We start from the raw sequence: 20568 nt of genomic DNA, 5'->3' as shown, positions 1-20568 counted from the left end.
ATGTCCTGGGTTTGCTCCCGTCTCCAGGTGGAGGTGCGGTGAGCTCCACTAGCTGATACACCAGTCCTTGTAGAGGTGTCCGTCTGCGGCGCTTTCTGCTGCTGTGGCTTCAAAGATGGACTTTGTCACAGAATCACAGAACCACAGAATGGTAGGGGTTGGAAGGGACCTCTGGAGATCATCTAGTCCAACCCCCCCTGCCGGAGCAGGGTCACCTAGAGCAGGTTGCACAGGAACGCGTCCAGGGGGGTTTTGAATGTCTCCAGAGACGGAGACCCCACCACCTCTCTGGGCAGCCTGTTCCAGGGCTCTGTCACCCTCAGGGTAAAGAAGTTCCTCCTCATGTTTAGGTGGAACTTCCTATGCTCAAGTTTGTGCCCATTGCCTCTTGTCCTGTCCCCGGGCGCCACTGACAAGAGCCTGGCCCCATCCTCCTGACACCCACCCTTTAAGTATTTATAAATGTTGATAAGATCCCCCCTCAGCCGTCTTTTTTACAGACTGAAGAGACCCAAGTCCCTCAGCCTTTCTTCATAAGAGAGATGTTCTAGTCCCCTAATCATCTTGGTAGCCCTTTGCTGCACCCTCTCCAGCAGTTCCCTGTCCTTCTTGAGCCGGGGAGCCCAGAACTGGACCCAGTACTCCAGGTGCAGCCTCACCAAGGCAGAGTAGAGGGGGAGGATGACCTCCCTCGATCTGGTGGCCACACTCTTCTTGGTGCATCCCAGGATGCCATTGGCCTTTTTGGCCACAGGGGCACATTGCTGGCTCATGGTCATCCTGTTGTCCACCAGGACTCTCAGGTCTTTGTCCATCCCAACAGTTCTGCCTGTGCATCCCGTGACATCCTCTGAACACAGAAATGGCCTTAAGGAGGAAAAGCATGGATGGTTAATCCTTGAAGCATCAGTACTAGCCTGGTCCAACATTTCTATGCTATAGCCTAGTGTGCTCAGCAAATCCTTGGCAGGAATGAATTGCGTGATGACGAATTTTACGGCTCCTGCTGTGGGTCTCTAATGGAGAAAAATATAAACACAGCAAAGTATGAAGTTCCAGAAGCATGCTAAAGCCGACTGGTTTATTCCAGTTTGCTGATGCATGATTTGCAGCTTCTCTGCATACTGAATCATTAGCTGATATTAGCATTATTATCAAAGCAGGCTTTTGCAACTGCAAACCAAGAGAAAAATACATTTCTACAGTAACTCAGGAGCAGTTGTTTTGTCTGTGCCAACAAATAACTGCAGTCACTAGAGTTTTTGTAACCTTTTCCTTGCAGTGATTCACACAACTCTTACAAATGTGTCATTTAGTAGAGACAGTTGTATTAACTATAAGAGATCTGGTTTAATACTGTTTTGCTTCGTGTTTGAGATGGAAGATATATGTTTATTTTCTAATGAAGTACCATACAAATACAACAATCCCTAGAGCTGCCTGCTGGGTTTCTGTGAACTGTTTGCTTCGCAGATTCATTCCAGATGGTCCCCCCTACAGCCGTGTTAATTGGCTAAAAAGATAATGTAATGTTCCTTCAATTTAATACCTGAGCTGCTGCTGGCACCTGTGGCTTTTGACATATCGCAGCTATTCACAATTACACAGGGAGGTTAAAGAAGGAAGTGTAGATGAGGTGAGCAAACCTTTCCCTCCTTCTTAGAAAGGCCAGAGGAGCGGAGACGATTATTGTTCTGCAATCAGTCAATTCCATTTATCTCCCTCAGCCTCACCTTACAAGGGAGCAGAAAACATCTCTCCTAATCAGTCCTAAATACCCTCTCAGAAACATATAACAGCGTGCGGCAGCTCAAAGTAAATCGTTGTTTAGGAAAGCAGTATTAGCTGAGGGCTTCTGAGCGTCAGCAGAGGTTAATGGGCTCGTCTGGACTGCAGAAATGCCCGAGCTCTGCTCCCAGAGCCGACGCAAACCTGCCCCGCTGCGTCACGCCGTACCCAGCCAGGGCTTCAGATCTGCCATCTGCACAAGCACTACTGTCTTCCTAGGCATCTTCCACTTATCAGGGGGCCTGTCAAGGGAAAAGCATTTAATATTTGAATTTTATGCTTGAAATGAAAGTCCTGCAGATAAGTTAAGTGCAGGTTACATACAGCAATGTTGGATTGTTACATCGGTAATTAATTTTGCTAGATTTTTGTCCAGAAATAATAAGCCTAACCAGGGGGACATCATCAGATAAAACTCCTTATACCTACAATTATAATTATGCTTTAGCCTTGTCTGTGCACACAGCTTCTGGCACTGAAGTTGTAGCATTGATATAGCCCAGCCCAGACAGACAGTAGAATAAAATCTACTTCAACATCAAAAAAGCCACAAGCAGCTTAAGAATCCAACTAACACAGCAAGAAAATAATCTTTGGTGTATTGCTGATCTCTTACAAGTACGTTTGCTGGCACTTTATCAAATAATAAACACAAGGGAAGTAAAACTTAGGCTGGGAAGGCAAAATCAAATCTTTTGGGGAAGACAGCCAAGAAGGAATATATCTGGAACTGGAGGTCATTTGCTCTCATGACCAAACTCTCTATATTTTAAGATCATTTTCAACTAAAGCTATGTGAATAACTGTTTCACTTCAGTTTGTTTGTTGTCAATTCAAGAAAATAAATAAAATATTTTGAGTTGACCCACAAAGATTTGGCAAATCAAAAAGTCCAAAAGTCTTGGATCGGATTAAATATTTCATTTGACCTGGCACAAAATATTATTTGTGTATTTGAGCATTTTAGATCTTTTGGCTTAGAAGTAAAATTGAGGCTGTAGAAAAGAAACGTCATTTTTATTTGAAGTGACAAAGCATTTGATTTTTTTCATAATTTTCATTTTTAATCAAGATGGAGAGATTGCAAAATTCATGTGAATTTCTGGAGGACTGGTTCTGGCAAATCTGTTTTGTTTTTTTCTCTGAGAAAGGCTGGGGTAGGAAGCTGTACCCAGTTCTGTAGGATAAGGGCCTCTGAAAATACACTCTAGGAACACATTCTTCAGGCAGAAATAGAATGAGGCCAGCTTCTACATGTACTGCGGTCACTTACACGAATCCAAAAGGAGAGTCTAGTAAGTGCTTCTAGCAATTAAGGTCTTCCTAAGGTTTTTCACCTGTAACATTTTCCCATAAAAGAAACATAGAAAGAGGATGAACATTGATTAAAAAAGAGTACAGCTGTCCCAAAGCAGGCAAGCACATATTACAAACTGGAATAACAGACGGCTGAATATGAGCCAGCGGTGTGCCCAGGTGGCCAAGAAGGCCAACAGCATCCTGGGCTGTATCAGGAACAGTGTGGCCAGCAGGAGTAGGGAAGTGATCGTGCCTCTGTACTCGGCACTGGTGAGGCCCCACCTCGAGTGCTGTGTCCAGTTTTGGGCCCCTCACCACAAAAAAGACATTGAGGTGCTGGAGCGGGTCCAGAGAAGGGCAGTGAAGCTGGTGACGGGTCTGGAGAACAAGTCTTATGAGGAGCGGCTGAAGGAGCTGGGGTTGTCCAGCCTGGAGAAAAGGAGGCTGAGGGGAGACCTATCGCTCTCTACAACTACCTGAAAGGAGGGTGTAGCCAGGTGGGGGTCAGTCTCTTCTCCCAAGTAACAAGTGTTAGGACAAGAGAAAAAGGCCTCAAGTTGTGCCAGGGGAGGTTTAGATTGGATATTAGGATAAATTTCTTCACCAAAAGGGTTATTAAGCATTGGAACAGGCTGCCCAGGGAAGTGGTTGAGTCAGCATCCCCGGAGGTATTTAAAAGATGAGTAGAGGTGGTGCTTAGAGACATGGTTTAGTGGTGAGCTTGGCAGTACTAGGTTGACAGTTGTACTCAGTGATCTTAAAGGTCTCTTCCAACCTAGACTATTCTATGATTCTGTGATTCTATATTAAATTTGTCTCTGCTCTAGGAGAGTGAACCCACTCACAGAGATGTAATCATACAAATCCGCTACAAAATTTTAAAGCTGGGCATAGTGGATTTTAAAAAAGAAAGAGGGATAGTGCTTAATCAAAAAGTAGCATTTTTAAGTTTATTGTCTGAGAACTTGAATCCGCTTGCGATGCTTGGATAAAGACCACCAGACCTGAGTAGAGGACTGGATGGATGGCTCGGTAGAACCAGCTAACAATGAGTAAAAGGAAAAACTGAATGATCTTGGGAGATTTCAGTTCTAGATACATTTCTAACAAAGATGGTAGGGCATAGACCACATGTTAATTGCAGCTTTTTGAGTCTTCTCCCAAGAGAAACAGATGAACTGATCCCTGAGCTAAAAAAAAGTGATTTTCAAGTTTACTAGAGCTTGTCAAAACTCAGAATCTGTGTTTCTCAGGAAACACTCATTTTCAATGTTTTCTTTCATCCCAAATCAAAGCAAGGCTTTGAAATTTAAAAATTTCTGCATAGATGTCTCTGAAAAATTGTGTCTGTTAAACATAAAAAACTGAAGTTATCAAAAGACAGAATAAGAGAGGGAAATGTAATGTTGACAAGGTCAAAGTCTTCATGTTTTCCGTCTTGTTTGGATTCATATACACTAATATCATAATTAGGTGATAACACGAGCATAAAACAATTCAACCATGTCATAATAAACTGCATGAAAGCTTTGAAAGAAAATATTCTTGCCTTATCAAAATAAATAATTTTATGTCTTTGCTGATTAAATTGATACTCTCCTATTATGCGTACTGATTTCACCAAATCAGAGCTGACTGTTGTTACAAAAATTTGGACCGGATCTCATTACAACTGCTTTAGAATCTTTGTGTGCAAACAGAGCAGACTTCCTATTGGAAATGTAAGTTCTGGTTGCACTTTTCTGAAACTAAAAATTATTAGGAGGAAGTCGGGCGGAAGGCAAAAATTGTAAATGAAGAGGTGAAGGTATTTAAAAACATAACAGTAGATGTCCCCAAAGCTGTAATTCTTCTGTCAGGATGCAGCGTTGGCGCTACCAACCAACCAACAGAGCTCTAAAACAAATAAGCTCACGCTGTAGCTATGGAGAGAGATGAAAGTAGCAATAAAAATAACAAAGGAACATGGCACCACACATAAAGCTGTAAAGGTATCTATAAAAAATCTATTGTCAACAGTGCTGAGGATGATAAAATACACTTCAAACACATCAGAGAATAAAGATGTCTCGATACTGGCATAAACTATTACTGATATGTTTCTGGGCTTGATTACGTTGTCAGTAACATTTTGTCCTTTCTTTTCTTTTTGTTCTGTATTAAGCAGAAATAACCTTTGTAAAGAGAAGAATGAAAAATCACACATTAAGTGGAATCATTTTTCTCTTGTAATTAAAAAATGCAATGTATTATAGTCCTACTGGGAAAGCTTAAGTAGGTTTGATGACTAAAGATGACTAAAGCAGCATTATTATACATGATCTGCAATCAGGGCAAAGAAAAATCTCATAACTGAATCACATGAAGAAGGTGGGATAACTATGAATGGTTACCTCAAGTGCTGCAGCATTCAATAGCAAATGCAGTAGAAGGCAAGAGAGAGTTTCAGAGTTGCTGCCGGTGCTCCCAGGCAAGCAGAACTACCAACCAGGTACACGCCAACAAATCTCCTTTTACTGTGCAATGTTAAGATCACTGCATTGGCCACAAGTCAATGGCTGCTGGATGAAATACCGTCCATGAAATTATGTTCCATTCCCTCTGAATGGACAGGGCATGTATAGAGAAATGGGTGGTACTGTGCAATGAAAATGGATGGAAATAGCAAACCGACAAGCAGTGTTAAACGTAACACAACTCGCGACCTGCTACAATTTTGAACATTAGAATGACTAACCCGTAGTAAGAAAGTCAGTGTTGATTTTTTGAATAGGTACATTATACTCTTTTATATTCCTGTTATCTGATCCTATATAAGAGCTGTCTCTTAGCTTATCTTGTCCATGACATTTTCTGGCTATATGCAGAAAGTCAGGAGAGTAAATACTGATACTGTGGACAATCAGTTTCTCATTCCATTTGTTTCCCAACACAGGGAGGACTAGCATTCAAAGGTGGAGAACATAATTTTAAGAGGGAAAGGACTGTCCATGTTATTCAGAAAAGAGCCTTTTAACCAGCCCTTCAAAGGGCCACTTTCTCTAGGAGAACACAGAATCTCTATGAGGATTTTGAGACTAAGAGTGGAAAATGGGGAGGATTAGATGTTAGTGATGGTGTGTCAGGATTCAGATTAATAGGGATATAATTCTTTGAGGAGGGAAAAGCACGTCTCCTTTTAGGCTAATCAACACATTGTTTTAAAGGAACAAACCATCTGCCCTTGACCTCCTTTAAGGACAAATGAGCAACACTCCTTGCAAAACAAGTGCTCTTCTAAGACATGTCTTCCTTCTTGTTTTATCAGTTTAAGTGATAACAAGGTAGCATGGGAAACCACTTCCAAGTCATGTGTAGCATTTTCCATAGCTGTAGTTTTGTAATAGTTTGTGCTAGACTCTGCAGTATTGAATTTTATTGGCTTCACGCCAGAGTTTGATAAGGATCCAAACTTGTTATATGGAGAGCAAGACCTACTGCCTTAAAACAGGCAACAAACAGTTTAGATTGCAACAGTGGAAATGGATAGATATCAAACTCTCTATCAGAAATTCAGACCTGACCCTTGTTAGGAAAATCTTGATTTGCCAAATGGAAATGCAGAATATGTCTCCAGAGGAAAGCCAAAGTACATGGTTATAAATAATATGTAAGGAAGAAGTCTACAAAACACTAAACTACAAAAGGAAAAGAATGCTGAAAAAGACAGAACATCAGTTATATGAAAGCTGTTTGAAAACCTAGGGAACACCCACCACCTGAGTAACATACAGAAACCATAATCCACTCAGTCACTTTGCACAGATGTGACAAAGCAAGCAAAGATGTGCTTGCTACGGTCAAAATGTGAACTTTCCTCAAGTGAGAGAAGAAATCTGTTCTCAAGATTCAGTATAAAAACTGTGAAGTCAAACAAATAAGTATCAAAATACGGACAAATATCAAAAATACCTGTAAGGATCTGGAGCAGACATACCTATAGTAATACACAAATCCAAAGAGACTTTATAAAGTGTGGGTGATAGTAAATGTACAGACACACACCAAAGCTAAGTCCAGCCCTGACTATGAACTGTGGGTGAGCTACAAAGATGAATTTGCAAAATAAGTACTGGTTGTCTTAAACTTATAGGCTTCCATGGAGTGCCTAAGGAAAGAGTGTATGTCATGGGCAGGATTACAACTTTGGTATCAAATCTGAACCAGACAGGAACTGGCTGGTTGCACCATATGTAGATATGATCACAGGAAATGAATGTCTCACAAAGATATATGTATGTTTTTGAGAGGATGTGGAAGGGGTTCGTTCTTTTCTTTTTCCAAGAGACAAAAATTCCATAAGCCTTGAAAAAAGACAGTAGGAAAAGCTGCCAAGCATTCAGCAAATGGCATAATTTGTAAAACACAAGATTTGATATACTGGCTCTCAAAGTCTGATGATTGGACTGAAAAGAGGGGATTAAGTCAACATTTTCACTCAACCTGAGGAAGAATTGAATAACAATATTATTACCATTTCTGTTCAAGTAACAGAAATATTTGGTGAGATGACAAAAGTCCACAGAATCATAGAATCATTTAGGTTGGAAAAGATCTCTAAGATAATCAAGTCCAACCATTAGCCTACTCCTGCTGGCCACACTATTTCTGACACAATCCAGGATGTTGTTGGCCTTCTTGGCCACCTGGGCACACTGCTGGCTCATATTCAGCCGGCTGTTGACCAACACCCCCAGGTCCTTTTCTGCCAGGCAGCTCCCCAGCCACTCTTCCCCAAGCCCATAACGCTGCGTGGGGTTGTTGTGACCCAAGTGCAGGACCCGGCACTTGGCCTTGTTGAACCTCATATCATTGGCCTCGTCCCATCGATCCAGCCTGTCCAGATCCCTCTGCAAAGCCTTCCTACCCTCAAGTAGATCAACACTCCCACCCAACTTAGTGTTGTCTGCAAGCTTACTCGATCCCCTCGTCCAGGTCGTTGATAAAGATATTAAACAGAACCAGCCCCAATACTGAGCCCTGGGGAACACCACTTGTGACAGGCTGCTGCCTGGATTTAACTCCATTCACCACAACTCTTTGGGTCTGACCATCCAGCCAGTTTTTCACCCAGCGAGTGAAAAACCCATGTCCCATGCAAGCCATGAGCAGCCGGTTTCTCCAGGAGAATGCTGTGGGAAATGGTGTCAAAGGCTTTACTAAAGTCTAAGTAGATAACAACCACAGCCTTTCCGTCATCCTCTAAGTGGATCACCTTGTCATAGAAGGAGATTAGGTTAGTCAACCAGGACCTGCCTTTCGTAAACCCACGATGACTGGGCCTGATCACCTGGTTGTCCTGTACATGCGGTGTGGTGGCACTCAAGGTGATCTGCTCCATAACCTTCCCTGGTACCAAGGTCAGACTGACAGGCCTGTAATTCCCTGGATCCTCCTTCTGGCCCTTCTTGTAGATGGGCATCACATTTGCTAACCTCCAGTCAACTGAGATCTCCCTGGTCAGACAGGACTGCTGATAAATGATTGAAAGTGGCTTGGTAAGCACTTCTGCTAGCTCCCTCAGTACCTTTGCATGGATCCCATCCGGCCCCATAGGCTTGTGTATGTCTAAGTGGTGTAGCAGGTCACTAACCATTTCCCTGTGGATTATGGGGCTTCATTCTGCTCTCCGTCCCTGTCTTCCAGCTCAGGGGGCTGGGTACCCGGGGAACAACTGGTCTTACTACTAAAGACTGAGGCAAAAAAGTCATTAAATGCCTCAACCTTTTCCTCATCCTCTGTCATTATGTTTCCCTCTGCATCCAATATAGGATGAAGATTCTCCTTAGCCATCCTTTTGTTGCTAATGTATTTATAGAAACATTTTTTACTGTCTTTTATGGCAGTAGCCAGATTAAGTTCTAGTTGGGCTTTGGCCCTTCTAATTTTCTCCCTGCATAACCTCACAGCATCCTTGTAGTCCTCCTGAGTTGCCTGCCCTTTCTTACAAAGGTCATAAACTCTTTGTTCCCCTTGCCAGAGGGCTCTGTTCACTCAGGCCAGTCTTCCTCCCCACCAGCTCATCTTTCAGCACACGGGGACTGCCCGCTCACGCACCTTTAGGATTTCTTTCTTGAAGAATGTTCAGCCTTCCTGGATTCCTTTGCCTTTCAGGACTGCCTCCCAAGGGACTTTGTCAACCAGTGTCCTAAACAGGTCAAAGTCTGCCCTCTGGAAGTCCAAGGTTCTGCTGACCCCTCTCCTTATTTCTTCAAGAATCAAAAACTCTATTATTTTGTGGTCACTATGCCCAAACATCACATCACCCACAAGTCCTTCTCTGTTTACAAACAACAGGCCCAGCATGGCACCTTCCCTAGTTGACTCACTTACCAGCTGTGTCAGGAAATTATCTTCCACACACTCCAGGAACCTCCTAGACTGTTTCCTCTCTGCTGTATTGTATTTCCAGACATATGGTAAACTGAAGTTCCCCACGAGGACAAGGGCTAGCAATCGTGAGACTCTTCCCAGCTGCTTATAGAATATTTCATCCATCTCTTCATCCTGGTTGGGTGGTCTATAACAGACTCCCACCATGATATCTGCCTTATTGGCCTTCCCCCTGATTCTTACCCATCAACACTCAGCCCTCTCATCACCATCATTAAGCTCTGAACAATCGAAACAGTCCGTAACATACAGGGCTACCCCACCACCTCTCCTTCCTTGCCTATGCCTTCTGAACAGCCTCTGGCCATCATCAGCCGCAGTCCAGTCATGGGATTCGTCCCACCAAGTTTCAGTAATGGCAACTATATCAAAGGTTTCCTGCTGCATGGTGGCTTCCAACTCCTCCTGTTTGTTGCCCATGCTGAGTGCATTGGTGTAGAGGCACTTCAACTGTGCTGTCGACCGTGTCACCTTTTTAATGGAACATCCCTTAATTCCTTTGAGGTATTTCATTGGTGTTTCCCTCTTGGCTCCTATTACCTCAGGAGCCCTTGGCTTATCTCCATAAGACTTCAAGTGTGCTGCAGTGTAGCCAGCATGTCTCAGAGCAACAGGCTCAGGGCCCTCACTAGCACCCCATCCCTCTAACCTTGGTGTGTCATACCACAGCATGTCACGGGAGAGCCTGATATTATTTCCCCTCAAGCCTAGTTTAAAGCTCTGCTGATGAGCCCCATTAGCTCATGAGCAAAAATCCTCTTCCCCCTTTGAGAAAGGTGAACCCCATCTGATGCCAGCAAGCCTGGGGCCATGTAGGCCATCCCATTATTGAAAAAACAAAAATTGTGTTGGTGACACCAGCCACAGAACCGTGTATTACAGACTGGGCCCGTCTGTTTCTTCCAGTGTCACTGCCCGCAACTGTAAGGAGAGACAAAATAAAAAAACTGTGCTCCACATTCCCTTACCAACTGTCCCAAGGCCCTGAAGTCTCCTTTGATTGCCCTTGGACTATGCATTGCAGTTTCATCGCCACCCACAAGGAAGAGCAGCAATGGGTAATAGTCCAAGGGCCGCACCAGGCTAGAAAGTTTCCTAGTGATGGAAGTTAATATCTTCAAGAAACTGAATGCATAAGCAGGACTTTGGTAGTCCGGGGAAAGTGCCTTACCCGTAGGTCTCCCAGTGGTCAAAACATGCACTGATGTACTCCTAGGGAAGCTCCGTTAATGAGCTTTGTGAACTGGGAAACTGCAAGAAGAAATCACTTTGAAAAGAACACAGCAACTATCATTTGCAGAGTCTCTAGGAGTTAGCAGCACCAAACATGCTAAGACCAAAGAATAAAAGAATAACTATCCCATCCCACTCTGCTGTACAGCATGTCAAATGTTATCAGTTAATTCGCATACATGTGTTCAGCCGTAACAATTAGCCTAACCCCCTTGCATCAATACAAAATTAACATGGATGCCAGAGCATAAAAGGTTTCAGAGTCTGCACTGGCTCTGGCAGCCATTCCACATTTCTTTTGGACACAGCAAAAGATATCAAATTCTCACAAACATTTCAAAAGGAAGATTTGGGAGCTGGGTTGCTACAGAGACATGTGCTTGAACGTCTGCCTGTAACATGTGACATCAGAAACGTGACTACAGCAGAAAAAAATGCGTGAAGAAATCACAAAGGAAATGCAAAGGCCTGGGTACAGCTGTACAGAGCTTCATTGTTTTCAATATGCGGGTAATTTTAAAGCCAAAATGAGACCATTTACTGCTGATATCTCAGTACAGAGAAAGAAAATGTGAACAGGCACAAAGCAGGATACAAAAATATTTGGGAAGTAGAAGATTATTCTAGTGTGAGTTTTATGGCTATTGTCTTCTTTCAGGAATTCTCTCAAAAGTGTAGTTGTACCTGACGCATAAACAAATGATCTGGTGCAAAGCAGTGAGCGTAAATGGGAAGGAATGAAAAGAGCCATATTTAAGGGTGATGCTCTACCTGGGGAAGAGCAGGATAGACACGATGGGTGGTGAAGCCAACATTTACCATTGCCATTTTCCCAATTTGAAAAAGGGTTTTCAGTGGTCTTCCTAGAAGAACCACATCCACCGAAATCGAAAAGCCAAAAGGAGCTGTGGGATGCGTTTGCCCACGCGTGTACTGACATGGTAATCCCGGTAACCCTGATGGCCAGTGGCCAGGAGCACAGCTGCCCAGTGCATCCGTGTGCCATTCATTCCTGTGGCACCAGCAGGTCCTCAACAGCCTGTCCCTGGTGGTGGTATGACGTGAGTCTGCTGCTCTGGGGAGGCAGAAGGGCATCTGTCCTTCCTTCGTGGATGCTGAGGAAGATTAGCGCAGTTTCAATGCTAGGAATTGTGTATGGGGTCTGATATGGTAAATCTATAAGAGATGATGAAAAACATAATTAAATGGCAGCTACCTAATTCTGGTGCGTGCTTTTACTGGCTGATTCAAAACTGGGTTTACTTGACATAAAAATTCTGGGCTTTTTTCTGGTGTAAGTGAATAAAGAAACATGACGGGTAGGTGCCATTTCAAGTAATAAAGACAAAAAGCTTAAAGGGAGTTGGATAGCAGAAGTCCTATATAACATGTGGCTAATTAAAACTAAGCATATCACTGGGATTTTAATATTATATCAATAGACTTGTAGCTGTGTATTAGATTAAAAGGCTCAGAACTGATTTCTCAATAATCCTCTATTAGCGTAGAATCAACATGGGAAATCTTAATCATAATTTGGAAAAGCAAGTGTAGTAAAAGTATCACATTCATTATAAAACTGATAAATGACAAAAAGGTGCATAAATTTAATTTCATGCTTATTGTGTATTGCACTGGGAACTGAACTGAAGGCTCTGGTTGTGATTTATAGCCACTAATAGGGTCTATTCTGGGTTATGTTTTCAGATTTACGGCCGCCTCTCCCACTGTTAAACTGCAGTTGGAAAGAATTAAAGCATTAGTTCCTTAAGCGTATATATGCACATGTAGATATACTTCATAGCTGTTTAGATCAAAGATCTATCCTTCTAATGCGGAATCAGGAATAATACAAATGTGCATTCAAATTATACTATTATTGTGAACAATAAAGCACGCACATATTCATATCTGCTGATTTTAATCTGGCAACTGGCAACAGAAGTGTGACTAGTCCTCCACCAGCCTCTGCATCACAACTATTTAAAGCTTAAACCTTTTTCAGGTTTTTCTGAGAGAGACCAGTGTTGTGCTTCCCCTCATATCGTATCTGTTTAAAGTGTAGAGCCCAACTCTGGTGCTCATTACTTTGAATCAGTAGAGGGGCTTTTTTTGCTTGAGAGAGGGATGCAGAAGTTTTGAGGTGTTATGTTCTTGCTTTAATTGAATGAGAAAACAATCTCATCCTCTTTGACGATAGATAATAAAGCATTGCTAGTTGAATAGTATCAACTCATCATGATGTGTCACCATAAAGAGATTTTAGCAGCTGGTGACTTTCTTAAACCACTCAGCCATAAATCAAAGCATGAGAACATGTTTATTCTCCCTCTTTTCCGACTGATTTGGAAACACTGGACTTCCTTGTTTATGAGCTTTTAGGGAAGAGAGGGCACTTCCCAAGCTCTATTAGATGACATTGCTCTTCCTAGTCCTGCTGTTGTGCTGGTGTAGAGAGTCTGTGCTGATTTACACCAGATGATCATCTGCAGTGCAGCTACACCGCAGAGATGTTGTCTGCAAGAGGGAAGCACTTGTGGCCTTATTAAAGCTTATTTCAGGGGATTAATTTGGTTTCTTCCCGGGTTCATTTCCCGGGCTTCTGACAATGTTGCTTGTAGACCAGTTTTCCTATGAGCTCAAGGCAGCAGCTCCTTACATCAGTCTGCAGCTCTGTTGTCCTACTTAGTTAGCCTTCAGAATACTTAACAACACAATTTCCATACAAGAAGTATAATTAAAATAACAGCAGAGCATTGTCTTGTGGGTGGATTTCTCATATCCAACCGTCAGCTCATTTACGCGTTGCAAAATAACCGGGAGTGTCCTAAAAGAACAGCAGAGCGCGCTCAACTTTGGTCCTTTTCTCATCTCGAAAATGATTCTAATTCCCAGAAATGATGGTCTACAACCAAGGCACCTGATTTCTGCAGCAGCAAATTATTTGAAGTTTTAATAAGCAGTTATGTTAATGAACAAGAAAGCTATGATAAAAACAGGTTTTTGCTGTTATAATGTTATGCTTAGGGAAATCCTTATCATTAAAAACTACCTGAGAAGCATATTAATGGAGACAATTTCAACAAATCATCACTTGTATCCTAATTAGATAGAGAAAAAAAGGGGGGGAAAAAGTGCTCATCATAGCTGGATTGTACAAAGTATGCTTAATTAGTTATCAATGCTGTTCATTAGAGTCCTCCGGGACTGTCTGTTAATAGAAACCTTGCTTAGGATGACCTCTTATTTTCTTTTCCTGCCATTTGTGTGACTCTCGTTGTTCCAGTGGCAGAGGAACCAAGGCACCTGCAGATGTAGAAAGCTTCAGGAGCACACTGGCGCCTGCGCTCCTTATGCCAAAAGGAAATGAATATTTTAAGCCCATGTGTTTCAGCCTTGCTTACCTTGCATATGTATAGTTCCCTGAGACAACTCGAGCTGCGTATGCAGAAGCATTTCAGAATGGCATCAGTCTGGATGAACTGTGCTTTGAGAAGGAAGAAAGACTTTCCACTGTCCGAACCACTGATGCATCTGCCACAGCAGTTACTGGGGGGGGCTAACCGTGAGCTTAAACATCAAAAAAAGTTACAGATTGTCATAACCGTGGTGCAAGGCCAGATGCAGCTGTGACTGAAAAAGGATAATAAGATCCTTAGGGGGCTTACAGGAAGGATGGGGAGGGACTCTTTATCAGGGAGTGTAATGATAGGACAAGGAGTAATGCTTTCAAACTGAAGGAGGCTAGATTTATATTGGATTCTAGAAAGAAATTCTTTACTGTGAGGGTGGTGAGACACTGGAACAGGTTGCCCAGGGAGGTTGTGGGTGCCCCATCCCTGGAAGTGTTCAAGGCCAGGCTGGATGGGGCTTTGAGCAGCCTGGTCTAGTGGGAGGTGTCCCTGGCCATGGCAGGGGGTTGTAACTAGATGGTCTTTAAGGTTCCTTTCAACCCAAACCACTGTATGATTCTATGATAAAATAGGGGAAAAGGAAGAAACAGCGAAGGCCAGGGCATCCCTGCTCTACCTAGGAAGGGAAGGGTTAGGTGTCCAATAAATAAAAACTTGCTCATCAGTTCAAATTCAGTGTTGCTGAATTTTGAAGGAGTACAAATTTATCAACAGTGCAGAATTTGCCCATTCTGATGTAAATGTTGTTATTAATTTCTATAAGTAATCCAAAATTAATGAGGTTCCATCGTAATATATATAGGACAGAGATACTTGGAATGCATAATTTCTACAGCAAGCCTATACAAATCGTATGAGGTCTAATGATTTATTCTGTCACATGCTTTTCCAATTACGGCCTGATTTTCTGTTTCAATTGCTAAGGAACTAAAACCAAGTGATTTAAAGGCCTAGATTTATGCTTAATTTTGTAATAAGCCGTTCCAAATGAAATTTAAAAAAATATCCCGATCTTGTTTGGGATGCATCCTTACAATTTTTGTCCATGGAAAACCAAGAACCTCGTGACCGTGCAGCTGCCATAGGAAAAAATAATGTCGTTCCCTGGCCTGCATTAACCTTGACAGAGATTTGACTTTACACTGTGACTGAGCACACCGATTACTAAAACATTACTTTTTCCACAGTGGGGTGGGATTCTTTGTTTCTCTCTGGCGTCAACCTGGGCCAATCCAAAATACAACAAAACTGTCATATGTACTACTATGAGGCGTTTCTGTTTCAACGCATTCACATTTTCTAGGAAAATCCTTTTCCTTTTAACTTTATTCGTGATGATATGTATTCCCTTCAAAATCAGTTGTTCTTTGAGGAAGTAGGAGTGACCAGGATATAGGGATCATTTTTAAACATCACTATTTCAGAAAGTGCAAAAATAAGTGTGAAACCCCATCTCCACTTTATTCAGTGTCTTTTCTGTTATTAAAGCTTATACTGCATTCTAAAACCTCCAGAAATTTGCTATGCGTGGAGGAAAATCATACACCGTATTTTTAAAATCAGCAGTTCTTTTAGCCTTCCAGTGTACAGAGACATATTTACTGTATTTGAGCTCAGTCACTATAGCTGTAGCAGCTGTTGTTAAAATTTACTTAAGTAGTAGAAACTTCAGTTAATTTTGAGAGATGCATAAATTCACTAATGCATAAATTCCTAACGTTGCTAGAAATGGTAACTACATTTCTCAAGGAATGAACAAAGATATGTCGCATTGTTTCTCCAAGAAAAATCATACTTTTACTCTGCCCTCCAAAAAAAAAAAATTGAGAAAACATCCTTTTCCTTTTTTTCTCTCTCAGAATAGATATATCTCCATGAAGTTTATCTTTGTAGTACATGTATATGTGTTTGTGTGTGTGTGTGTGTGGAGACAAATAGGATTTCTGCCTCTGACACGAGCGCACCATGTAGTAGAAGAGACTCTCAAACACACGCTTTTATCACACAACGACTTCTTTCATCTTTGTGTAACTGAGCAGGCATAGCAAATAGTGGTTGCTGATGCTAGTACAGATGATGAATACAAAACTGCATAGCACTAATAGGAACCAGACTATTAAACTACCAAAAAAATTACCTCTTTTCAACTTCTACCAGCAGTTTTGTGATACTAATTTAACTGAATTGAAGCTGTAGGCTAGTCCTTCCAGAATATGAAGTACTTTCTGTTCTTGCCAGTTCTCCATTGGAGGCCCTGCTGGGGTCTAGAGTACGATAGAGGACACACTCCTGCACGTGTGGATCAGATCTTGTAAGATGCCTGTGACAATTTCAGCGTACTTACAAAGCAGGAGGTGTTTCTCATGCATCCGTACACACAGTACGTTTTCCAGGGAAATGAGAAACTTTAGTCAAATGAAATGTGATTAGACTTTAACAAGTAAAAGATTTTACTGGAAGCAAAGAATGTTTTATGCTTTGCTGGCCTCCTCTCCTTTGGTATCTCTTACCCCTGCCCCAAAGAAGAAACTTCGTCAGGAGAATCAGATGTCAAATGGCCTGGACGCCTGCCATCCACCCCCATAAATTCAGAGACGTCCTCTAACAACATGTAAACTAGATCTGACAATTCAAGATTTAACTACCACTATAAAAGTGGTAGTGAAATCACTAAAATACATATTCTTCCTTTTTTTCCAGTTGGCTTCTTGTCCATTTTTTTCTTGTCCTGCTCAGAATTTCCTACAAGGAAATGTACCCCATGGTAGCCAACTATTAAGAATTATTGTTACTATATGGAGCACTTTTTCAATTTTGCACATAATCCGTTCTGAAGTTGTGCAATAACTCTGTCCATGAAATTAAGTTGAAGTGTCTTGTAGTAGAATGAGTAAAAAGAAAAACTTAAACAATCAGTCATTTTTCCATGTGTTCTTTTCTAACCAAAAAAAGTGACATTTTCTTTAGCTGAGTTTTAGCAGAGGGATCTCATTCTGCTTTTGTGATTTAGAAATTCAGTATGGGATTTCCAAAACTGGAAATGAAGACACTGAAAAAGATTCTAAAAACTCTTTCAATGTGATATAGTTATACAAGCTCACATGTTTTTGGAAGGAATACTACATTGTCCAATTGTTCTATGAAAGCAAAAGCAAATTAAATTCACAATGTTTCAATGTACTGCCAGTAATCATAAGCTAGTAAAACACCGTTACATGACACAATATTAATAATGCCACTTATTCAGGTAAATTAATGCCTGAGTTGACATATGTGATATTTACAACCTTGTTGGCTTGCAAAGTTGTAGGGTCTCACAGTCTAAAAACATGCAAAATTTTTATTGGGAAAAAGTAAGTACTGGATCAAACTTACACTTGCAAATATTCCTCTATTTAATTCATTTGCAGTGCTTTCTTACCAGTACCATACTAGTCCTCATCCTGTAGGAATAACAAATTAATTGGCTGACAAGGAACAGCTTTCTCCTGGATGTGGAAGTACATTCAGCTGCCAAATAAAATACAACTTTCATCCTCTTCTTGATGAACTGCTTAAGAAGGTCCTTCAAGTACTTTTCTCCGTCTTTCGGTTAACACACAAATTTTTATTTTATCACTTCAAAACACATAACTTTATTATGGCATTCCAGAAGAGTATCTAAATTAAGTTTATAATTCCATACCAATGTGTATATACTGTATCACTGCATATTATAGGGATTCAGATTTCCGTAAGGTATGGAGCTGAATTGCGCTCCAAGCTCTATTGCTGCAACTCTGCTGACCTCACTGTTGTATTGAACATTTTCTACCAGTAAAAATTGCATAAATACAGGTTGATGCTATCGAAATGGACAGTCTTAAAGGTTCCAATGTGAAAGGGAAGCAAACCAGACAAACAAGGCAAGATTTTTAAATGTTTTCATTCACAAGTTGTCCAGGGACAGTTATGCCTAGAGTAAATGTTCATTTACTGTCTTACAAACAATTACATACCCATTGTATGTAATTACACTTGCATGTATCTTAATCTACTTCTGGGAACAAATTGATTTCCTAAATGTACATATATAATATGTGTGCTTCACTAGCTGTCTAAGTTACGTGTCGTCTCATCCTCAATGTCCAAATTCATTGAATATTTTGCTTTGGTATTTTTTTAGTATGATTCAGTCCTTCAGCGTATCATAGTTAGTAGGCAATCTTAGCAGACATTTGGTGTTATTCAGGTTAGATTTGGACCCTTCACCAGGAAGCTCTTGAGACAGTGTTTTGCGTGTAGATGCGCAACCATCCTGGGGAACAAGGTCCCAAGTTTGGTTTGTGATCTTCAGGTGCTCACGGTAAACTGGTAGACACGCACAGTGGTCATAAATTTCCTGATGCTTCAGTGTTGGTTTTCTGTAACAGGCATTTTTCTTATTTTCCATTTCTAGGAATTTGTCATGATTGTTGTCTTTGGTTTGGAATTTATTATTCGTATCTGGTCTGCTGGATGCTGTTGTCGATACCGAGGATGGCAAGGAAGACTGCGCTTTGCAAGGAAACCATTCTGTGTAATAGGTGAGTGTCCCAGCTCTAGTTTATTTTAAGATAAAAATATACGCTCCTCGTTCTGTTTTACTTCTACTACAGTAATCAGGTGGAAATCCAGAGTAGCTGCGTGTCACCTGTCATCTGCACAAGGCTTTTCTAGATATAAAATCACAAAGTCCCTAAATACCAGTCAGCCCATGTTTCTTACGTTCTCCAAGAGACATCTTCCTATGGATGTCGTACAGCTGGAATGTATATTGGAAGAATGAGCGACTCAGAGTTTACCTCCTTGAAAATCATGGGAGCTGTATTCATTTAATGGGGATGAATATTAAACATCTTGTATATACATGCATACATACCATGAACATATGTGTACAGATCCTGTTCTGCTTATTTCACCTCTATGACCACACATGTATACATTGCAATAAGTTTGAAAACCTGCCTAGAGATGTCTTCTGACAACATTGCTTCTTCCTGCATTGCTGCTCTCCAGATATCTGCTCTGCCAATGACTCTGGCATAGGCTATAGCATACTTCTACAACTGTTTCAAGAGACTCTTCCTCCCCTTCTTTGCTCTAGAAATTCTCTCTGAGGATGGTGAATAGGCCCACAACCAGTCAAAGCCCTATTTTTAAAAAGAACGTGCAGGAAAACTGCTTCACAATAAAGGCAGCAATCAAGGATGGCTAACCAAATTAATAATGTCTTATTTTTCTGAAGGTTTGGAGCAAATGCTTTTTGCAGGACATCTGTGGAACTTCAGGATATCAACATCCTAACTTCTTTCTCAGCCTCCTTCCTCTCTCCAGCCTTTAATTTTATCTGCTGTATCTTAAATTAACTTAAAGATTGATTGGGGCAGGAAGCATATTTTCCCATGCTTCTATACAGCAGCTGGCACAACAGAGTCACACGCTTATAGTAGTTACACACACAGGTCTCAGTGTAACAGTGAATAACAATATTGCCACGTAGACGAGTGCAATCCTGGTCTAAAAAAAGTTATGCAGTGTCCCGTGGCATAGCAGACTGGCGCACTGGTTAGAGCTAACGTGTAAAGCAAGCTTTTGCCTTCTGCCTCATTCCCTGGTAAATCCACCCCTTCTCCCACTGAGGAATTCCTGCAATGAAGTGCACGAGTAGGTGGAAAGGCATCGCGGACTGTCTCCCCCTCAGAAGGAATCACCCCCCCATCTATGCCGTTGTGTGACACTGCGGCAGCGGAAGATGTATGGGGATGGGGACTTGTTTTGGTCAGGCAGCAGGGGAGGGGGGCAGGTGCCTCACCCAACCCCATCCGGCGCCAGGTCACACACCCACCCTGCGGTTCCCATGCCTGGCTGAAAGGAAAGAGGAAAGAAAATTCAGAAATCTTCCCAGCCTTTAGCAGCCACCTGTCAAGGGATAGCTAGAAATTCAGACATTCACTTTCTCTGCCATCAACAAACACGGCTACTCTCCTTAAACAGACTTACCGTTACTACAAGATTTTGTGGTGCACCTGAAACTTTGCAGTAGTCAGGTTTTGGTTTTGTCAGCACACAGTCATAAGAAAACACCAGACTGTCAATTTATTAAAATTAACCTTCTTCAGCCATTTAGAACTTACTAGAAACATACAAATCCTTAAAGAATTTGAGCTTACCAGAAGCATTTGACGTCTCAGAGTGATTTGCTGCTCTCCCAAATGCCATTGTGTGGGAACACTAGCAGTTTGTTTGATTCAGCTTTTGTCTCTCCTCCTTTTTCTGTCTCCATTCAACTGGCAAATTTTCTGCCAGTGACTAACTTCAGTCTGAGGTGTTAATTCCCAGCAAAAGTGAATGGAGGGGTTGTTCCTTGTCCAAAACTCTGCAT

The 20568-nt window shown here is 41.6% G+C and overlaps 1 protein-coding gene across 3 annotated transcripts in view; it reads left to right on the top strand.

Annotated features, from left to right (window-relative positions):
- Positions 1–20568, top strand: part of KCNQ5 (potassium voltage-gated channel subfamily Q member 5) — a 303061-nt gene that overhangs the window by 212378 nt on the left and 70115 nt on the right. For all 3 annotated transcript variants that reach the window (XM_074581371.1, XM_074581370.1, XM_074581369.1), the window contains exon 3: positions 18604–18730. In XM_074581371.1, the coding sequence (XP_074437472.1) occupies positions 18604–18730 (127 nt within the window). The remainder of the gene's footprint in view (positions 1–18603; positions 18731–20568) is intronic.

Source organism: Larus michahellis, chromosome 3 (assembly GCF_964199755.1).
Source record: "Larus michahellis chromosome 3, bLarMic1.1, whole genome shotgun sequence".
NCBI lineage: Eukaryota > Metazoa > Chordata > Aves > Charadriiformes > Laridae > Larus > Larus michahellis.
The sequence above is the reverse complement of the archived record's forward strand: the minus strand, read 5'-3'. Positions and strand labels throughout refer to the sequence as shown.